The sequence below is a fragment of the Balaenoptera acutorostrata genome, chromosome 7 (genome assembly GCF_949987535.1).
Source record: "Balaenoptera acutorostrata chromosome 7, mBalAcu1.1, whole genome shotgun sequence".
Lineage (NCBI taxonomy): Eukaryota > Metazoa > Chordata > Mammalia > Artiodactyla > Balaenopteridae > Balaenoptera > Balaenoptera acutorostrata.
In genome coordinates, this window is record NC_080070.1 from 47,926,338 (window position 1) to 47,948,706 (window position 22,369).

At 42.7% G+C, this 22,369-nt stretch overlaps 2 protein-coding genes across 5 annotated transcripts in view; one reads left to right on the forward strand and one right to left on the reverse strand.

The window, feature by feature from the left end:
- MTURN (maturin, neural progenitor differentiation regulator homolog) overlaps nt 1-1,938 on the reverse strand; it is a 30,539-nt gene extending 28,601 nt beyond the window's left edge. For 2 of the 4 annotated variants that reach the window (XR_452098.2, XM_007193515.3), the window contains exon 1: nt 1,352-1,925. Coding sequence is in view for 3 of the 4 variants with exons in the window: in XM_007193515.3 (XP_007193577.1) it covers nt 1,352-1,513 (162 nt within the window). In the remaining variant the exon portion in view is untranslated. Of the gene's footprint in view, nt 1-1,351 lie in introns of all 4 variants that reach the window. The other 2 variants (XM_057550264.1, XM_007193514.2) reach the window with 2 other exon arrangements.
- Nucleotides 1,939-3,712: 1,774 nt separating this feature from the next.
- On the forward strand, nt 3,713-17,344 carry LOC102998959 (protein FAM32A-like). Its single transcript, XM_057549650.1, is given in 3 exon segments — nt 3,713-3,790; nt 16,986-17,097; nt 17,100-17,344. Coding segments are annotated over 3 exon segments (435 nt in total).
- The last annotated feature ends 5,025 nt before the right edge of the window (nt 17,345-22,369 follow it).

The window sequence follows — 22,369 nt, forward strand, 5'->3', positions numbered from 1 at the left end:
TTGTTCACCTTTGCAGGGTGGGGTGGAGGTGGTGGGAGGGGCATGCTTTATCGACAAGTCATACAGAAGCCTTCATCTCTCTGGGGCCAAGAGAGACAATCTTGCTGTCTCTCTAACTCTTTCTCGAACTTCCCGTGGGTGGTAGGGGCGCGCGACAGCCTGGACCTCGGCCCAGCTTTGTCTCACCCTACCTGAGGAGCCAGCGCCAGGCCTCGCCGAGGCGCTGCCCCACCTCCGTCCGCAGGGGCGGCAGCAGCGCCAGCTCCAGGCTCAGGCCGGCGACTCAGGCTGGTAACCTGAGCCCATAGCCGCCTCCATCTTACATTTGGGGACCATTATTTTTTCCTCGTCCTTACAAACACTTCATGAAGCGCCATCCTCGCCCAGTCTCTGCACCTCCCAACCCAACTCCCCGGCCCTCTACATCCCCTTCCTAAACTACCAGCGCCAAGATCCCAGGTGGGCGCAGGATGCAAAGTCGAGGTTTTGGACACCGCAGTTCCAGGTCCCGGTACCTCCGAGCCTGGGGCAGGGCGGGGAGTGGGGTGGGGAAGAGAAATTCCCCCTTATCTAGAAAAACCGAAGGGCTTTGGCAGGGCCGAGGCCGCCGCCTCAGCTGGACAGAACCTCTCGGGCTCCACACACCCCGTTGGAAGCTCACAGAGAAGCAATGGAAGCACGAGAGGAAAGGGGGATAGGCGTGCCTGTGTGTGTTTGTGTGTGTATGCGCACGCGCGAGTGCGTTTTTAAGATCCGAGGTGTAATTCCGCAAAGAAGGTCCAGGAGATGGGGCATCGCTAGTGTGGACATAGGCTTTGTGTCCAAACACCAATGAGAATAACATGGGGGAGGGGGACGGGAGCGGGTTCTCCTTGGCAGGGACAACTCGAGGAGTTGCGTCTGCGCATTTAGAGGGTAACGGGGTTCCTCACCTGGGCGGGACGCCTGGGTGTAGGAAGCTCCCGACTCCGGATCCTGCGGGAGGGGAGGGTCCGCGCGCCCTGGCCCGCACTGGTGCGAGGCTGAAACACCCCCGGAGATGCTCCAAGCCGAGCACAGCGCTCGAGCCGTGGGGTCGCGTCCCGGAACCAGCCCTCTCTAGCCCGGCTCCCCGGATCCTAAGGACGCCCCTGCCTGCCGCCTACCGGACGCACCCGGAGCGCTGACCCCAACGGGCCGGGCCCGAGGGCTCCCCCGGCGGAGCGCGGAGCAGCTGGGTGCGCCGCGGTCAGCCGGTTACGCCCCCCCACCTCCCGCCCCACCGCCTCTCGGCGAGGGAGCTCGGGCGCAGGGAATCGGCCGCGAGTCCACACTCCCGCGCGCTGCGGCGGTCCCTCCCCCAGGCACTCACAAAATTGTCCCCGCAGCCGTTGTCCGGACACAGCACGTAGAAGGAGACGCCGGGGTCGGCGTAGAAATCCATCCTGCGCTCGGTCTCCTCGGTGGCGATGAGCTCGAAGGGCGTGTTGGAACACCATTTCTCCGCAACGTCAGCCAGCTGCTGGAAATCCATCCTGGCCCGCCGCGCCCGCTGCTCCCTCAGCCTCCTCACTCGCCGCCCGCCTCCCGCTCCCTTCGCCGCCCGCCCTCCTCTCCTCGGGCGCCCTCCTCCCGGGCGGGCAGCGCGCAGCTCTGTGGGCTCTCGGGCAGGCGGCGGGGCCGGGCGACGCGGGCTCCCTCCAGTCCCGGGGCTCCTCCCGGCGGGGACTGTTTACATGCTGTGTGTAACGGGGTGGGCGGCGACCAGGGACAGCGCGGCGCCGCGCCCGGCTCCTCCCCGCTCCGCCTCTCCTCCCGCCCCGTTTCGGGCCGCCCCCGAGGCTGGCGCGGCGGCCGGGCGAGGTTGGCGGTGGGCGCGATCGGGCGGGACCTGGCGCGGCGGGAGGGACCGGGCGCTCCGCGAGCTCCCCTGTTCCACCCCCACCTTTTTAAAAACTAACCCTGAGCATAGCTGGGCCCTCCCGAACCCAGGGCCGCCCCGGCCCGTGACGTCATGGGCCCCAGCCAATCAGCCGAGCCTGAGGCCAGCGCCGCGGCCTGCGAGCCCGGTGACGTCACAGCGCGGTCCCGAAATCCGCGGCTCCCAGGTTGCAGTGAAGTGGAGTTATCTGGATTGCGTTTATCTGCCTTTGGAAGGCCGGGAAAGCGTTTTCCCCGATGCGACTGAAATGCAGGGAAGCTCACAGAATTGCAGATAACGTGTACCTTGTCTGAGGCTAGCAATGGAGGAGCTGAGAAAACCTAAGGGAAACAGAGCTTTTTTTCCCAGAAATCACAGCTCTGTTCTCTGATTAACGTAAAGAAATGTTTCCCATAAATACATTTACTAGACACTGAAATGAATGTCCATTTGGAAAGGAAGATGAAAGTTTTGGGATTTGGGGGTTTGTTTTTGTGTGTGTGTGTGTGTGTGTGTTAACATAAAGCTGAATATTTCTTAGAAATAAGCCTTATAAGACTAGCTTGAATAGTAGTCATCTTCAATCCATATTGTATAACCTAAAATGATCAACTGCTAATTTGGGAGAGAATAAAATACATTTTAAAACAAGAGTACAAGGCCCAAAGAGTGCACCTGTTGAATGCTCACTGGCTGCCGGGGAACAGACAGGCATTGCTGGCTTGCAGAAAATGCGTTGGACAGAGCCCTGGCCCACAGGAAGTGAATGACTACTAGCAGAGACAGGCTAAATAGCATTCATTCTACAAACATTTAATCAGCTTTTATCTTTAAAGTTTGTCTTCTGAACCAGGCACTGTGCTAGCCTTAGGGATATAAATATGAATAATATGTAGTTCCACCCTCAAAGAGCTGGCAGACTAGGGAAGGGCAGCTCATGACACCACAAACCCATTGAACACACCACTTCCTCAATAGAATAGATGCGATTCTGGAAAGTTGTTTTTCTTGCACATCTCTGGGATAGGAATTCTTTTTCCCTTGACTTCCCTTAATAAAATCAAAGCTGTATTCCCATAGTGAAAGTAGAAAATCCAGTTAATCTTTTGGTAGAGGAAGAGGTCACGACAGTGATCAGCCTAAAGGCATCCTGGGCATTGCATCCTATCTGATCTTTTTCCTGATGGGAGTTGTCCTTACCTGGAAGTTAATGCTCATGTGTAACAGTTTCATGACTTCGTAATTTCTGAATCCCTTTAAAACAATTCAGTTCAGTGAGCATTCCTGGAGTATCTATCGAGTACCAGACAAAGATGCACAAGGCCCAGTTTTTGCCATCGAGGAATTTACAGACTGAACTAGGGAGGATTCTAAGATGACCTTCAAGATTCCTGTGTACACCAAGATTCCTGGTATACCCAGATGTTCTCCCAATTATTCCAACAACCACTAATCTAGGTACTGCTGTGAGGGATTTTGCTGATGTAACTAAGGTCTCAAATCAGTTGACTTCAAGATAGGGAGATTGTCCTTGGTGGGCCTGATGTAATCACGTGAGCCCTTACAAGGGATTGGGCTTTTCTTGGAGATTCAAAGCATGAAGTCGATTCATCATCAGTGAGATTCTCCACTAATGGCTTTGACGATGGAGGGGGCTGCTCTCCTGGAGAGGATTCTAGGCGCTCAGAGCAACCCCTGACCGCCAGCCAGCATGGAAATGAGACTTGAGTCTTACAACTGCAACGACCTCAGTGAGCTTGAAAGTGAATTTTCTGCAGAGCCTCCAGAGAAGAGCTCAGCCTGACTGATAGCATGATTTCAGCCTTGGGAACCCTGAGCAGAGAACTCAGTTATGCCTTGGCTGTGCTAGAAATTCTGACTTACAGAATTGTGAGCTAATTAATGGGTGTTGTCTTAAGTTGCTAAATTTGTTTTAATTTGTTATGCAGCAGTAGAAAATTAATACACAAGACAATGAAGGAGACAGACACAAGAATAAAAAAATTCAATACGCTGTTGTGTTACAAAATGTTGCTTTTTTCTTTCTTTTAAATAGGGACACCTCAAGACAGAGCAATTGTCCTTGCAGTCTTACCTGGTTCTGCCACTTAAAGCATTACATGCATTAGTCTGGAAGTTTCAAAAATGAAGAGATTCTTTAAATTTGAAACTAAAATATATAAAAGACATAGCTTTTCTTCCTTTTGGAAAGGAGGGAGTTTTACAAATACATGTGTTTTTAAATCCATCTATCAAGTTTGCTCCAAGTGATGGATGACCATAATTACAAAGTTTTATTTATTTAACAAATACTTTTTGTCAGAATATGAAAAATTCTCAGGATGAAAAAGAGATCTCTGGGGCTTCCCTGGTGGCACAGTGGTTAAGAATCTGCGTGCCAATGCAGGGGACATGGGTTCGATCCCTGGTCTGGGAAGATCCCACATGCCGCGGAGCAACTAAGCCCGTGCACCACAACTACTGAGCCTGAGCTCTAGAGCCCGCGAGCCACAACTGCTGAGCCCATGAGCCACAACTACTGAAGCCTGCCTGCCTAGACCCTGTGCTCCACAACAAGAGAGGCCACCACAGTGAGAAGCTCGAGCACCGCAACGAAGAGTAGCCCCCAATGTGGAGAAAAGGGAACCCTCTTGCACTGTTGGTGGGAATGTAAATTGATACAGCCACTATGGAGAACAATATGGAGGTTCCTTAAAAAACTAAAAATAGAATTACCATATGACCCAGCAATCCCACTACTGGGCGTATACCCAGAGAAAACCGTAATTCAAAAAGACACATGCACCCCAATGTTCATTGCAGCACTATTTACAATAGCCAGGTCATGGAAGCAACCTAAATGCCCATCGTCAGACAAATGGATAAAGAAGTTGTGGTACATATATACAATGGAATGTTACTCAGCCATAAAAAGGAACGAAATTGAGTCATTTGTTGAGACGTGGATGGATCTAGAGACTGTCATACAGAGTGAAGTAAGTCAGAAAGAGAAAAACAAATATCGTATATTAACGCATGTATGTGGAACCTAGAAAAATGGTACAGATGAACCAGGTTGCAGGGCAGAAGTTGAGACACAGATGTAGAGAACAAACGTATGGACACCAAGGGGGGAAAACTGCGTTGGGGTGGGGATAGGGTGTGCTGAATTGGGCGATTGGGATTGACATGTATACAGTGATGTGTATAAAATTGCTGACTGATTTAATAAATAAATAAATAAATAAATAAATAAATAAATAAATAAATAAATAAAAGAGGGTTCATCATCCTAAGCAAAAAAAAAAAAAAAAGAAAAAGAAATAAAATAAAATAAAATAAAAAGAGAATTCTGAGTATAAAGCACTTGTTCAATAAATTGAATAGACATCGTTGGTTTCCTTAGAAAGGCATTGAGTTTAAAGAGCAGAAACTTGAGTTCTGGGTTGATTCCCACCTCAGTGAGTTTAAGTTTCATGTATTGATAACCTGCAATTTACTTAATTGCCCTGAGCCTCAGTTTTCTCTTCTAAAAATGGTGACAATAAGTGAGATAAAGTATGTGAAGTCCTTTTTCCAGAACCTGGCACACAGTAAGGACTCAGTAAATGCCATGATTACTCTTAATCTGCTTCTTGGGAATGATCTGTAGGAAGATCAGCTGATGAATTTTAAAAGTAAAATTCAGGAGTGACTTGAGGGTGATAGCATGGTGAGTACTGATCATAGCTGATGTGAAGTATTTTTTCCAAGCATTTGGAGCAGGGTTTCTCAATAGCAGCACTACTGATATTTGGAGCTGGCTATTTCTTTCTTGTGGGCAGTTATCTTTTGCATTGTTGGATGTTTAGCAGTATCCCTGGCATCTACCCTCTAGATGCCAGTAGCATTTCCCCCCCCCCCACTCCCCCTGCCACTGTGACAACCAAAAATGTTTCCAGACATTGTTAAATGTTCCCTGGAGGCCAAAATCACCCCCACTTGAGAACTACAGATTTAGAGAGAAAAGTCTTGCACTTTTTATGGAAAGGGTGCTCACATAAAAGCAGTGGAAATTAGTCCTGGAAAGTGCATCTACAGAGGCTGCTTGAACCTTGGTTTCCTTAATGCAACTGGAAAAGTCAGTTGCTTGGACAGGAAGCCAATAAGTCACTCTGCTTCCCTCCTGCTTGGACAGAGTCCTGTGAGGCGTCCCGTGTAGAGATGTATACAGGCTCCAGGTACAGGGCAGTGGTCATTCCAGAAATTCAGCCGGGTCTTTTGTGTAGCCCAAGGCTGAAGGAACATCAAGGACCCCTGAATCCCCTTTCATTTTTTTTTTTTTTTTTTTTTGCCTTTGGCCATTGTTCAGAAGTAGAAGGAAAATTAAACCATAGCCCCATTGGTGGGCAGAGAGTTGTTCAGGCTTCATTGTATTTAGAGAAATGTTTCTCTTCTTTTATAGGAATCTAGACTTTACTCTTTCTGAACACTATCTTTGGGAGATGTGTGTCGTTAAGGAGAGGAGGCATCTTCACACCCCATGCTGGCTGGGAGGTCTCAGGAGCTCGAATCGGAATTGCAAAGCCCACCTGAGATTCTCCTACTCAAGCCGACTCTTCCACCCACCCCTGTTCCCAAGTCCTCTGTGGCTTTTATTCTAGTGTGAGTAAGGCTGACTTGGATATATAATTTTACCTTTTATTTACTCCCACATTGTAAGTGCATTTAATTAGCCCTACCATCTGGTGAATCTGCTTCATCCACATAGCCTCGTGGTCATGTGGTACAAGGAACGAGGCAGAAAGGGAAGTGTGGCTGGTTCCACATTCACCCTTTGAACCCAAGGTAGTTGCATTGTATCAAGGGGGACTGTAGACACCAAGCTCCAGGAGGTGACCGTCAGTAGAGTGGTGTGTGATTTGTCACAGCAGTGATGGGAGAGGTGAAAGGACTCCAGGATCTGGAGACAAAACCCCCAAGAAGTCAACATAAGAGGGATGAGTGCCATCCCCACATCTTCCCAATACACTCAGGAGAGGTGACACCTGGGCAGTGGGGTGGGGAGGATAAATCGAAGGTAGTCGGGTGAGTTCAGCCTATGCCAAAGTTTATGTTTCATTGTAACTGGAGTTTGAAAAAAAAAATTAAATTGGAAGATCGGCAAAAATTAAAAATCTACATAAATGGGTCACTGTGACCCAAATACCCCATAAATCTCAGGAGAAGGATTTTCTTCAGCATTCTTGCCCTCTGGCCAGAAAAATCCATTCTGAATTTTGTTTCTGAATCTGTCAATCTTAACTTCTACAAAATCATTTCCTTTTTGTTATCCCTCTAAAGGCTTTGCATCTAGAATCTGAGGAAGCTTCGGGTTACATAATTGGGCTACATTTGCCTTCAAAGCATGTCTACCTGATCAAATTCCCTGATTAACATTTTCCTTTTACATATGTCAAAGAAACAGAAATTATTTTTATTTTATTTTTATTTTTTAAAATACATTTAAACACCTCAGCATTCTATTTTGTTCAGTCATTCCCCTCCTTGCCCTTACTCTCAACTAAAATAGTTTCTCATGTTCCCTGTTTCTAAACATTTTCATTGCCTTCTTTCCATATAACACACAAAACTCCCTTTTCAGCAATGTCTCTTTGGTGGTGCTGAAAGAGAAACACAGACTTTATGGTGGCAAAATGGTTGTTTTAACATTTTTCTTTTCCCTTTCTGATCATGATTATAGTTCTGCCTTTATTTTATTTGTCTGCTGAGGCTTATTAGCACCTAGTTATATTAGCTCATTCTCTAGTGAGGTGTCCCAAGAGCATTACTCCAGAACTCCTACAAGGATGTAGCTTTCCCTCTGGGAAAAGGCATGTATCCAGGAAATTTGCTAAACCAGAACCTGCTGTCCTTAAATTAGCAGACTGATCTTTTATGATACGTCCACTTAGGAAGATACAATGATCTGGATGACAGCAGAGCTTGCTTTACTCCAGCCTTGCCCTAGACAGAAAGCGTGCTTGTCCTGAGCTACAACACCAGCAAAGTAGTTGATAGAACGAGTGCAGCTAAGATTTGTGACACAAATGGAAGTTTGGGTGTTAGAAAGACTTCAAATCATGACTTTGCCACAATTAATTAATTAATTGTGACCTTGGATAGGTTACCTAACTCCTGTGAACCCCCATTTCCTCATCTGTAAAAACGCAATAATGGTATATTCCTTGTGAACTTGTAAGAATTTGAGAAAATAAATATGTGAGTGTGTGTGTAATAGGGGAAGACAGTGCAAAGATCAGCAAGAAGTTTTTTAAAAAGTAAGAAATTTGACAATAATCTAAATTTCTGATAGTAGTGGTCCTTGGTCTATAATGTGTGTAGAGATATTGATTAAGTTTAGGTTTTGTTAAATTAAGTATGCCTGTTAAAAAATTTAAGGTGTATCAGTTAGAAATTGCATTCAGCTAATAAAAGTCTTGACTAAATTGACTTGAACAAAATCAGAGTTGGTTTTTGTTTCACATGAATGAAATGTGGAGGTGGGCAGTTCAGGGCAGATTTGGCCACTCCTTGGTCATTAGGGGTCGGGCTCTTCTTTCTGCCCTACTATCCTTAGGGTGTGGCTTCCATCTTCAAAGTTTCCTCAGGGTGCATGATGGTTTCTGGAGTTCCAACTATCACACTCACATTCCAAGCAGGACAAAGGAGGGAAGGACAAAGGAACATAGGCCAACTGTCATTATTCTTTTAATGAGCCTTCCCAGAAGTTCCAACTAACTTCTCATGTACTGTTTCCCTTCTATCTTTGAGGGAAACTCAGAAATGTAGTTTCTCAGCAAGGTTTATTTCCCAGTTTCATTGCTAAGGAAAAAAGGGAGAATGGCTATCGCAGAGACATCGAGCAGGTTCTGCCATAAGGGTAACCACTAAATATTAGAGAAAGAATGAGAAACTTCCAAACAAATAGAAAGGAAAATGGGGACCAAAGAAAGTCCATCAATCCAACAGATAGTGGGAATGAACAGAAGCCAAGAAAAATCATTCTAATGAATGATATACACAAAATAAGATGGAGTAAATAATTCCAGGGCTTTTTTCTGTTGTTTTTTTGTTTTTTGTTTTTATTTTTGGCTGCATTGGGTCTTCGTTTCTGTGCGTGGGCTTTCTTTAGTTGTGGCAAGTGGGGGCCACTCTTCATCGCAGTGCGCGGGCCTCTCACTGTCGCGGCCTCTCCTGTTGCGGAGCACAGGCTCCAGACGCGCAGGCTCAGTAGTTGTGGCTCACGGGCCTAGTTGCTCTGCGGCATGTGGGATCTTCCCAGACCAGGGCTCGAACCCATGTCCCCTGCATTGGCAGGCAGATTCTCAACCACTGCGCCACCAGGGAAGCCCCTAATTCCAGTGTTTAAGTGTACTCATAATCAATGTGAATGGACTTAACCCACAGATGAGAACATAGATTGTCAAACAGGATAAATCAAACAAAAGTCATCCATATGCTGTTTATAAGAGACACACAAATTATAACAGAGGAAGTGTGAAAGCAAAGGACTGGGAAAATATGTAACAGGCAAATTCCTGTTAAAGGATAATGTTTTTAAAAGATAATATCATGATGCTTATATAAATAGAGAAGAAAACATCAAAGATTTTATTTAACTCTTTAATTAGTGAGGGAACTAGTAAGATGCTATAAAAGAGAATTCAAAGTATTACACTTTTTTTTTTTTTTAAAGCCTTCCATGTTGTGTAACCCGTTGGAGTATCTCCCTTTCTTTTTTTTTTTTTAAACTGACTTTTTTTTTTTTTAATAGCTACTTTATTTATTTATTTATTTATTTTTGGCTGTGTTGGGTCTTCGGTTCGTGCGAGGGCTTTCTCTAGTTGCGGCAAGTGGGGGCCACTCTTCATCGCGGTGCGGGGACCGCTCTTCATCGCGGTGCGCGGGCCTTTCACTCGCGGCCCCTCGCGTTGCGGGGCGCAGGCTCAGTAGTTGTGGCTCACGGGCCCAGCCGCTCCGTGGCATGTGGGATCTTCCCAGACCAGGGCTCGAACCCGTGTCCCCTGCATTGGCAGGCGGACTCTCAACCACTGCGCCACCAGGGAAGCCCAAAGTATTACACTTTTATAGTTGAATCAGGAATGAATACACAAATAGATGCAAAATAGGTTAATATCCACAGGGTGATAATCAATTACATTTCACTGAACATAATTTTTATATCGATGGAGAAAAATTATTTGCATTGCTATCAGTTTTCTATAAAACAGCTCAAAGACAAGGAAAGGCACAAACTACAGAACCTGAAAACTCAGCGGGATGCGCTCTCAAACAATGCTTAATTTTCCATTGAAGACACCAAGGAACCTTTTGGTCTATGTTAGTCTTTCACAACGTTCCCTAGTGTTCCCTCTCCTTCTATGATCATAAAAATCTCAAAGAAAGATTATTCTTTTTTTCTTTTTTTAAAAAATTTATTTATTTATTATTTATTTTTGGTTGCATTGGGTCTTCGTTGCTGTGTGCGGGCTTTCTCTAGTTGCGGCGAGCGGGGGCCACTCCTCGTTGCGGTACGCAGGCCTCTCATTGTGGTGGCTTCTCCTGTTGTGGAGCACGGGCTCTAGGCGCGCGGACCTCAGTAGTTGTGGCTCATGGTCTCTACAGTGCAGGCTCAGTAGTTGTGGTGCACAGGCTTAGTTGCTCCACAGTACGGGGGATCTTCCTGGACCAGGGCTCGAACCCATGTCCCCTGCGTTGGCAGGCAGGTTCTTAACCACTGTGCCATCAGGGAAGCCCTCGAAGAAAGATTATTCTTAAGTTTGACTGGCAAGATCCAGGTCCACAGAGTAATTTGACCAACTACAAAATTAATTTTTGTCTTGAAGTTTTCATAAGGAATCCCAGAATGATCTCTTAAAAGATTTGCTCTCCTATGGCTAGGAAACTCTTGCCATCAAATTATGCCTGCAGTGTCTATAAATTTGGGTGAATTTCTTTCTTCTTAAAATCTTCCAAATTTCCTAAGATTCCTGGTCTGCCAGGAAGTAACCTTCCTCACCTCCTGTGAGGCTGGGATCCTATAAGCCAGACACCAGCCAGTTTTCCTAGGAGGGCTTTGTAAGCGTCAGCTCCGTAAGCCAAGTCAACCTTAGCTCCCTAAAAGTGGTTGGTCATATCTGATGAAATAAGCATCATTCTCAAATATGGCACTCCAGGAAAGGCCCTGGTTGTACAATCAATTCATCCAATTGTATCCTGGTAAGGAGAACAGATTCTTATTGAGCCTTTGCAAATAATTATATTGCCATGAAAAGCATGGAGAATCAGTAAGAGTTTCTGAATTCTGTGAGATAGGTGGTGATCAAATATAATTTTTAAATGTTCCATTTCAGTTTACAAAAGCAGAACCTACTAAATTTTATAGGTTACAAATAGCTTAAGAAGAAAGAAAAGGGTTTATTTATACAACCAGAATATAGAACACTGAAATAAAATCAACATTCCAAAAAAATAACCACAGTGAAATTTTTCTCATCAGTTCACTCAGTCTTATGTAATTAATTCTTGTTCCCTGAGCTTTGGGTTAGTAGTCCTCTTGACTAAAAACAGTCCTGGAGATCTTGATTTTGTCCACTGGTATGGTATGAAAGTTATCTAAGAGATGCCAGCTCAGAAGCATGTACACTAGAGGCTAAGTTTTAAAGCACTGATAGCCTGAAGTACCGGGTACAGTCCTTTTCTATACTGAGAAAAGACTCTGAGACCATCCTTCTTAGTTGAAGACAAAATTGGCCTGTAGGAGGACTTCCCTAGTGGCGCAGTGGTTAAGAATCCGCCTGCCAATGCAGGGGACACGGGTTCGAGCCCTGGTCTGGGAAGATCCCACATGCTGTGGAGCAACTAAGCCCATGTGCTGCAACTGCTGAAGCCCGCACGCCTAGAGCCCATGCTCTGCAACAAGAGAAGCCACCGCAATGAGAAGCCCGCACACCGCAACGAGGAGTGGCCCCCACTCGCTGTAACTAGGGAAAGCCCGCGTGCAGCAACGAAGACCCAATGCAACCAAAAATAAATAAATAAATAAATTTATTTTAAAAAAAAATTTGGCCTGTAGCTTACAGCAGAGCCTTCAGGCAAGCATCAGAGTAAAACAAAAACTACTTGTAGATGGCAGAGACTTAAAATGGCTATGTTTAATTTATAACTAGTAACCTTCAAATGTGAAAGGTCTGATGAGGGGTGCCTAATAATAATGCAACCCACAGAAATTTGGTTGTTTCTATAGCATGTCAAAGAAAGATAATAACGTCACCCCCCTGGCAAAAAAAAAGTCTGTCCCTAAGGATAATGATTGAGCTTACATTCAAAGATACCTGATTCATTAAAATGGAGAAACATAATTTTATGGAGGAAAAATCTTGAGATATAACATAATGATCATAAAACATAATATACCAAGAATATACCAAGAATAGCAAGTAAAGAGATTCAGGAGTAGGGCCCAGACCTCTGTATTTTTATAAAACTCCATAGGTAAGTTTGATGTGCATTCCCATTTGACAACCACTGGCCCAGTAGACACCAGGTTCAAATTAAAGAAATAAGACTATGGCCAGGCCAAGGTAACATGTTAATTACTGAAATTATGATTGAGACTATACTGTTGTTGTCGAATGTCATCAGGCAAAGTATTGCCAGGACTCTGATAAATACAGGAAAACACGACACACCTATTTCATAAGAGTTTTGATCAGTATTTTCCTTGAGGATAAAAACAGAACACGGACAGACAGGGCACTGACAAATCTCCAGGGATTTCCTGGAAAGCATACCATTTCTGAAATATTTATTTAACAATAGTTTATCTGTACAAGTTTAACCTAGGGAAAGCTGAGCTCCTCTTCTGATCTGAAAACTCTACTCATGCAAGTCCTACAATAGTAATGCATTAAACAAATCTAGCACCTTTCTTTTTATAAGGTGAAAGAACAAGGCTTTGTGACTTCCAGGGGTCCTCTAGGGAATCTCAAGATTGTTTTAGATGTAAAAGACATCTTGATTTTCTGTACACTTTAAAATGGCTAAAATGGTAAGTTTTATGTTATGTATATTTTACCACAATAAAAAGGTTAAAAAAATTTTTTAAATTACAATTAAAGAATGCCCCCCCGCCCTGAATCCTGATTTTATTTTACTTTTTCTAAATTTAAGATCTAATTTTTGGGGAAATGAAAATAAATAAAATAAAAAACTTATCAGAAGATATTTGGATACTTAATTAGGATGGGATTATGGATGACTTAGAAACAATAATTGATTACCTATTTAATTAGAGTCACAATAAAGCATTTAAAAATAAACATAGATGGTAACAGGATTTTAAAAAATCTATGTTCTTTCACAAGTGAAGAACCTTGGTTCTTTTTCTTCCTTAAATAATCAAGAATATAGTAAAGTCAACATAAAGCACAGGAAATTATTCTGGTAAAACCCAGAATCTTTGGTTACACAGCAGGTAATGATAACCTTTACATTGTAGGCTGAAGCATTACTCAGTAAATCAAGGCAACAAGCCTACTAAAATTGGGCAAACTTTGCTAAGATTTTAACACATTACAGAGCTACTTTTCAGTCTCGAGTATTATAAACTAAGGCAAATAAAATGTAATTTCCAAGTTCTGTCCTTCATTATCCTTTTTCCTATTCTGAAACAGACTGACATTTTACTTTAGAACACATCTTAGGGGGGCTGCAAGGTCAAAACTAATTTTATTATAACACTAAGATGTTATCTATGTTAACATGCAGTGCATTAATCATTGCTGTTGGCAAATGAATCAATATGTATTTTTAAAAGTTCTCAGTTGCCACCTTTAATACAGTAAATGTCGATAGTTATAACCCACATAAACAAAAGTCACTGGGGCCCTCAATAAATCATGAGTGTACAAAGGGGCCCAGAAACTAACAAACAAAAAAAGTCTAAGAAGTACTGCCTTAGGATAAATTTATTCCTTTTCCTTGGAAAACAAAAGCACATCTACAGTTGTACATCTATTTATGATAAAAACTCTCTAGAAAGTGGGCATAGAGGGAACCTACCTCAACACAGTAAAGGCCACATATGACAAGCCCAGAGCTAACATCATACTCAGTGGTGAAAAGCTGAAAGCATTTCTTCTGAGATCAGGAACAAGACAAGGATACCCCCTCCTGCCATTTTTATTCAACATAGTCTTGGAAGTCCTAGCCACAGCAATCAGACAAGAAAGAAATAAAAGGAATCCAAACTGGAAAGGAAGAAATAAAATTGTCACTGTTTGAAGATGATGTGATACTATACATAGAAAATCCTAAAGATGCCACCAAAAAAAACTACCAGAGCTCATCAATGAATTCAGTAGAGTTGCAGGATACAAAATTAATATACAGAAATCTGTTGCATTTCTATACACTAACAACGAACTATCAGAAAGAGAAATTAAGGAAACAACCTCATTTACAATTGCATCAAAAAGAATAAAATACCTAAGAATAAACCTGCCTAAGGAGGTAAAAGATCTGTACTAGGAAAAGTATAAGACACTAATGAAAGAAATTGAAGATGACACAAACAGATGGAAAGATATACCGTGTTTAACCCACACACTTATGGTCAATTAATCTATGACAAAGGAGGCAAGAACATACAATGGAGAAAAGACAGTCTCTTCAATAAGTGATGCTGGGAAAACTGGACAGCTACACATAAAAGAATGAAATTAGAATATTTTCTAACAACATATACAAAAATAAACTAAAAATGGATTAAAGACCTAAACGTGAGACCAGAAACCATAAAACTCCTAGAAGGAAACATAGGCATAACACTCTTTGACATAAATCATAGCAATGTTTTTTCAATTTGTCACCTAAGGCAAAGGAAACAGAAGCAAAAATTTAAAAATGGGAACTAATTAAACTTAAAAGCTTTTGCATAGCAAAGGAATCCATCGACAAATGAAAAGACAACCTACTGAATAGGAGAATGAATTAGCAAATGATATGACTGATATGGGGTTAATATCCAAAAATGTATAATCCGTAAATAGCTCATACAACTCAACATCAAAAAAACAAACAACCTGATTTAAAAATGGGCAGAAGGGGACTTCCCTGGTGATCCAGCAGTAAGACTCCATGCTCCCAATGCAGGGGACCCGGGTTCAATCCCTGGTAAGGGAACTAGATCCCACGTGCATGCCGCAACTAAAGATCCCGCACGCCACAACTAAAGATCCCACACGCCACGACTAAGACCCAGTGCAGCCAAATAAATAAATAAATATTTTTTAAAATAATAAAAATAAAAATGGGCAGAAGACCTGAATCGATATTTTTGCAAGGAAGACATACAGATGGCCAACAGGCACATGAAAAACTGCTCAATATCATATATCATCAGAGAAATGCAAATCGAAACCACAATGAGATATCACCTCACATCTGTCAGAATGGTTACCATCAAAAAGTCTACAAATAACAAATGTTGGTGAAGATGTGGAGAAAAGGGAACCCGAGAACACTGTTGGTGGGAATGTAAATTGGTGCAGTCACCATGGAAAACATTATGGAGGTTCCTCAAAAAACTAAAAATAGAACTACCATATGACCCGGCAATTACACTCCTGGGTATATATCTGAAGAAAACAAAAACACTAATTTGAAAAGATACATGCACCCCAATGTTCACAGCAGCACTATTTACAATTGCCAAGATACAGAAGCAACCTAAGTGTCCATCAACAGAAGAATGGATAAAGATGATGTGGTGTATATATATACAGTGTAATACTACTCAGCCATAAAAAAAGAATGCAATTTTGTCATTTGCAGCAACATGGATGGGCCTAGAGGGTATTATGCTTAGTGAAATAAGTCAGACGAGAAAGACAAATACTGTATGATATTTCTTATATGTGGAAGCTAAAAAACAAAACAAGCTAGTGAACATAACACAAAAGAAACAGACTCACAGATAAGAGAACAAACTAGTGGTTATCGTCAGTGGGGAAAGGAAAGGGAGGAGGAGCAAGATAGAGGTAGGGGACTAAGAGGTACAAATTACCGTGTATAAAATAAATAAGCTATAAGTATGTATTGTACAGCACAGGGAATATAGCCAATATTTTATAATAACTCTAAATGGAGTATAAACTTTAAAAATTGTGAATCACTATGTTGTACACCTGAAACATGTAATACTGTAAATCAACTATACCTCAATTTTAAAAAGCACATACAGGTGTATTTCTTTGTCGTTACTGTTCCTAGTGTAGCCTCAATAACTCTTTTTTTTTTTTTTTGGCTGTGTTGTACGACATTTGGGATCTTAGTTCCCTGACCAGGGATCAAACACGTGCCCCCTGTATTGGGAGCATGGAGTCTTAACCACTGGACTGCCAGGGAAGTCCCAATAACTCATATTAATTAAACTTTAAACCACAATAATTAATTTCCATTTATAATGACCCAAAGATGTATCCTCTCTGTAGCATATGAAAATAAGAAGCAAAGTATATAAAATTAAATAGTGGTTACTAGTCAACATTTTGGTATTCTAACTTACCTGGTTGTGTGTACCAGAAAGCCAAACCAGCTTAAGCAAAAAGGAAATACACAGGGTCCGGTAACTGAGAAGTTTAGGAGTTGAATAACTTTGGCATGGTTGACTCTAGCTGCTCAAATAAAGTTACTGGGCATCTGTCTCTTTTCATCTCTTGGTTCTGTTTTCCTCTGAGCTGGCCTTGTTCTTCAGAGCCATCTGCCTTCTCGTGATGAAAAGAAAGTCCCTAGCAGCACTAAGCTCACATGATCCTTAGTGTCTCACAGCTCAGAAAATGGAGATTCAGGTCATCGCTTTCAGTATCTGATTATTCTCCCTAAAAGGTCCTTAAGTAGCTCTACTTGGAGCAGAAGCCCATCCCTGGGCCAAGAACTGACTCCAGAGGTCTGGGATACTCCAAATGCTCAGCCTGGACCACCTGCCCACCCCTGTGATCATTTAGAATAGGGAGCAGGTGTTCTCTGCCCCAAGCATGATGCTCACTGTTTTCATGAAAAGGCAGTCTTGAAACTTCAGCAGGGCGCCGTGGAAGCCTACGAGCAGGTCCAAAAGGAGCCCCTGAAGCTGAAAGGCGTCGCAGAGCTCAGAGTGACTAAGCGGAAGAAGAAAAAAAAAAGGACAAGGCGAAACTCCTGTAAGCGATGGGAACGGGCAAAAACGAGGAGGAGAAGTGGCGCAGCCTGGACAAGCGGACACTGGCCCAGGTGGCCTCTGAGAAGAAGCAGGAGAAATGGCAAATGGAAAGGATCCTGAAGAAAGCATCCAAAACCCACAAGCAGAGAGTAGAAGACTTCAACAGACGCCTGGACACGCTCACGGAGCACTATGACATTCCTAAAGTTAGCTGTACAAAGTAGCCTCCCCATCCGGGGTACGGAGTAGCACCGAGGAGAAGCAGAAGGCAAAGTTGGGATTATGTTTGGTGCCTTTGGCATTTTCTAGAAATATTCTCTTACACACATCCTTACGTCTTCTGCTTGAGACAGTGCTTTTCAAAGCTGTATGTCCTCATTCTGGAACTTGATTAAAGTAAGACTGTCCTTTTACTCTATTTTGACTTCTCGGTAGCACGTAGCAGGAAAGCTTTTTAGCTTGGAAAGTTTACCCAGAGATTAAGGTTATTTCTGTGTAAGTGCTGTGGAAAAGTGTTTTTACCCCCGAGTTGCATCTGACTCTTTGACAGCCAGCCAGCTGGCTTTGCCTAGATGAAACCAACTCCAGAGGACAAGGAGCTAATGCCAGCATGGCCTGCAGCATGTAGACCGCTGTAGGGTCCTGCAGGGGCTGCCTTTCCAAGCTCCCTCTAGCTTGGGGCTCATGCTCTCTCGTCCAGGGTCCAAGGAAGCCACTTGTAGCTTCGTGGCCTTCAGACTACCTCCTCAGCCACCTGGCCACTGAGACAATGTGGCCTGGGAAACAGAACAACCACCTAAGGCAAGGATGGAACGTACGTCTTGTCCCTTTCTGAAGCTGTGGCCAGTGTGTAGCCTCTTCCCCCCATGTCCCCATTCCAGACATGTCTAGTGGGTGTTGCCATGGCAGACACTGCCAGTTGAGCACAGCATTCTTTGTAATGGAACCCAGACACAACCTGCCTTCTTACCCTCCACCCTCGGCTCCAAGCAGCTCCCCGTATTTATTCAGAGTTGGCACATAACGTGTTTGGCGTTCCTGGCCTCAGGACACCTCAGGGGTGATGGGACCAAGGCAGAGCTCCAGAACAGACAGACATGGGTGCACTTGAAAGGAAGGACTCAGGTTCCCATGCTGCAGAGCCAGGATCTTTGAGGGCCTATGTGTACCCACCAGATGCGGATCAAGTTGCATATGCTATTGGGAGGAAGTGTGTTGACATAGATGTTGAAAGAATAAGAAAGTCAGAAAAGAAAAACCAAGTGTTGGGTTTGGGACTGTCATATGTGAAAGGCAGAATAAGACAAAAAAGTTATTAAAAAAAAAGAAAAGGCAGCCTTGTTTAGCGGAAAGAACACTAGACTGATATTCAAAATACCTTGGTTTTGCTTCTGGCTCTGCCACCTCCTAACTGTGTGACCTTGGGTAGGCAATTTCACTTCCTCAGACACCAGTATTTTGTGGTGTAGAATGAATGGGTTGGATTAGATGATTCCAGATTTAAATGTCTATAAATGTGTTTCATTAATTCAGAAGGAATCAAGGTTTATTTGTCTGTTTGGGTGCTCAAAACAAGATGTAGGCGTAAGTTCTAGCAGTCCTAGTCAATAACAGAAACTTATTCAAGCTAGGTTAAGCAAAAGAAAAATACGTCAGGAGAATTTGTACAAAAATCCAGAGTATCTCACAGAACCCAAGGACAGAAGTGGACGTCACGAAAGCCAAGCAGCAGGAACTAGAAAACTACCAGGAACTATTATTTTCTCTCAGTCTCTGTCTCAGTCTCTGTCTCTCCCTCTCCCTTCCTACCTCCCTCTTGCTCTCTCTCTCTCTCTAACCAGGTCATTTTTTTCCCCTTTTCCCTTTATTTTGCACATCAGTTCCGTTCTCCTCTTTCTTTTTTTATTTTTTATTTTTTCCGTTCTCCTCTTTAAATGTCTACTTTCTCTGCTTCTCCCGGCATGTGGATGAGAATGGTTTTCCATGATGGCAGCTTCTGCTCTTCAGTTTCCATAACCCTCATTCCAGCTAAAAGGCACAATCATCCCTGAATCTCACCTCCAAGTCTGACTGCCTCACCTCAGGTCAGGTGTCCATTTGTGGCCAGCAAAGCAGGGTCATCAATCATAAACATGGTTGCCTCATGGAGATGGAGATGTTCTCAATGAAATGGGGGTACTGAACTGAGAAGACACCCCCAAAGGTATCTATTTCAACAGTTAGGGTAATTTTTTTTTACAGACAAGTGCAAGGTACTATTGTTAAGAAAGAAGAACTCAACAAGAAATAACAAATGTCGGAGAGGATGTGGAGAAAAAGGAACTTTTGTACACTGTTGGTGGGAATGTAAATTGGTGCAGCCACTATGGAAAACAGCATGTTAGTTCCTTAAAAAATTACAAATAGAACTACCATATGATCCAGCAACTCCATTTCTGGGTATTTATCTGAAGAAAATGAAAATACTAACTTGAAAAGATATATGAACCCTCATGTTCATTGCAGCATTATTTATAATAGCTAAGACATGGAAGCAGTCTAAGTGTCCATCAATGGATGAATGGATAAAGAAGATGTCATACACACACAGACGTATATACACACACAATGGAATTTTATTCAGCCATGAAAAAGAAGGACCTCTTGCCACTTTTGACCTCATGGACGGACCTTGAGGACATTATGCTAAGTGAAATAAGACAGACAGAGAAAGACAAATTCCATACGATCTCACTAATATGCTGAATCAAAAAAACAAGTAAAACGGCTCATAGATACTGAGAACAGATTGGTGGTTGCCAGGGGTGGGGGGGTGGGGCGGGGAGTGGGTGAAATGGGTCAAAGTGTGGTCAAAAGTACAAACTTCCAGTTATAAAATAAATAAGTCCTGGGGATGTACAGCATGGTGGCTTCAGTTAATAAGACTGTATTGTATATTTGAAAGCTGCTAAGAGAGTAGAGCTTAAAAGTTCTCATTACACACACACACAAATTGTAGCTACATGTGGTGAAGGATATTCACCAGACTTATTGTGGTGATCTTTTCACAATACTTGTATATACAGAAATCAAATAATTATGTTGTACACTGAAAACTAATATAATGTTATATGTCAATTATATCTCAGTTTTTTAAAAAGGAAAAAGAAAGAACTTTACAACTATAAGGCTTTTAGATAGATAAACATGAGTTAAAAGAAAAAAACTTCTTGGAAGGGGATGGATTCATAGAGTATAAGAAACTGAGCATGAGTCATAATAACACCATTTTAAAAACGCAGTAGGAAAAAAAACACAGTGGGAAGTGTAACCAAAAGTATAACATAAATAGCTTTAGGGTCTTGTATGATTTATATATATTTGGCAATGAGGATTCTGATATATCAATATGTGGATCTGGTGGTATTTCTTTTCTGAACTCAATTAGAAAACCAGATGGATCAATTTCCAACAGCAGCTCCCAAGCTAATATGTTCTGATCCCACCTCTTAGAAGAAAGGCCATCTGACGGAATGCCCAGGTAGAATCACAAGGCATTTCATACTGATATCCTCATTTCTGGTCATACCTCTTATAGTTATTTATAAATAAATATTTATATTATATATAGAGAGAAATAAATCTGGAGATTTCATAGAAATGGCATCATATAATATGTGTGGTCTTTCGTGTCTGGCTTCTTCCATTTAGTACAGATATGCCACATTTTTTTATCCATTCATCAGCTGATGGACATTTGGGTTGTTTCCACCTTTTGGCTATTGTGAATAGTGCTGCTGTGAATATTTGTGCATGAGCTCTTGTTTGAACACCTGTTTTCAATTCTTTTGGGTATACACCCAGGAATGGAATTGCTGGGTCATATGATAATTCTATGTTTAACTTATTAAGAAACTGCCAAAATGTTTTCCAGAGCGGCTGTACCATTTTACATTCTCACCAGGGTTACATGATGAGGGTTATAATTTCTCCACATCCTGGCCAACATTTCTTTTCCGTTTTTTGACTACAGCTAACCTAGTGAGTATGAAGAGGGAATCTCAAGGTGGTTTTGAGTTGCCTTTCTCTAATAACTAAGTTCTTAGGTTTTTGATTGCACAGAAAAGATTGTTTACTCTCAGAGGCATGGATTGTACCTTAGAGGTTTAATATTCTCAGGGCTGAGAATACAGTAGGTGATTTAATCATTACCTGTTGACAAATCTTTCATTTGGCAGACATTTACAAGCAGAGTCTGGGCTTCGTGTGAGCTCAGCACCAATCAAAAAGAGTTCTATTTAGCTTCAGGAGGTCAAAAGATCAGAGCACATGGATACATTCTAAAGACTCTATGACAACAGGCCCCTAAGAAGGCAAATTCACACCTCAACATGACGCAGCAATGGAAGCTTTAGAAGCAATCTGATCCATTGCACCAAATGGTGGCTGAAGGTCAATTACAATTAAAATCGGTATTGGCTTCTGTTTTCATCTCCCTTTTCATTTTTAATAAAATGTGTCTTGGCAGAAATCTCTTAAGGCAGATGGGTGCCCACTTTGTAGAGGTGTTTGGTGGGTTAATGTGAGCCAAACACTTCATGATGATAAGATGTCTGCTGCAACTGAAGAGTCAGGTGCTCTTATTAATGAGACTTTTAATTCTGAGCATTTACTCCATGCAAGATCCTGTCCCAGGCAATTTATTAATAGCTGAGAACGTAATGCGCAGCTTTCAGACATTATCTCAATCTTAATAAATAGCTCTTTCCTCCGCTGCAGCACTGGTTCTGTCTGGGCTCAGATCTGAGCTCTGCCCCCTACTAGTTATGAGATTTAACCTCTGTGAACATCAATTTCCTTCTCTGTAAAGATGGAAATTAAAATGCCCATCTCTTAGGTTGTTTTTAGGACGAGCTAGGATAACCTGGTTAACTTATTACAATGTCTGGCACCTGGAGAGAAGTTAATAATGTTAGCTCTCTTTGCCTTCATTTAGAAGTAGGGATATTATAGATATTATTCCTCCTACTTTGTAGATGGGAGAAGTGAGGCACAAGCCTCACAGTGAATGAGTCATCATCCTGTCTTCCCAGCTCACAGTCATTTCCAGCTCCCTGAGGACTGCACCCTGAACCAGGGTGATGGACCACAGCAGTCATGTTTGTACCACAGGCACGGACTTCAGGTCATTGCTGATTGAACTGAGAGAGACAGACATGGGATTAAAGTGGGCCAATCAGATTCTTGTGTAAGAATTTGGAATTGAGACC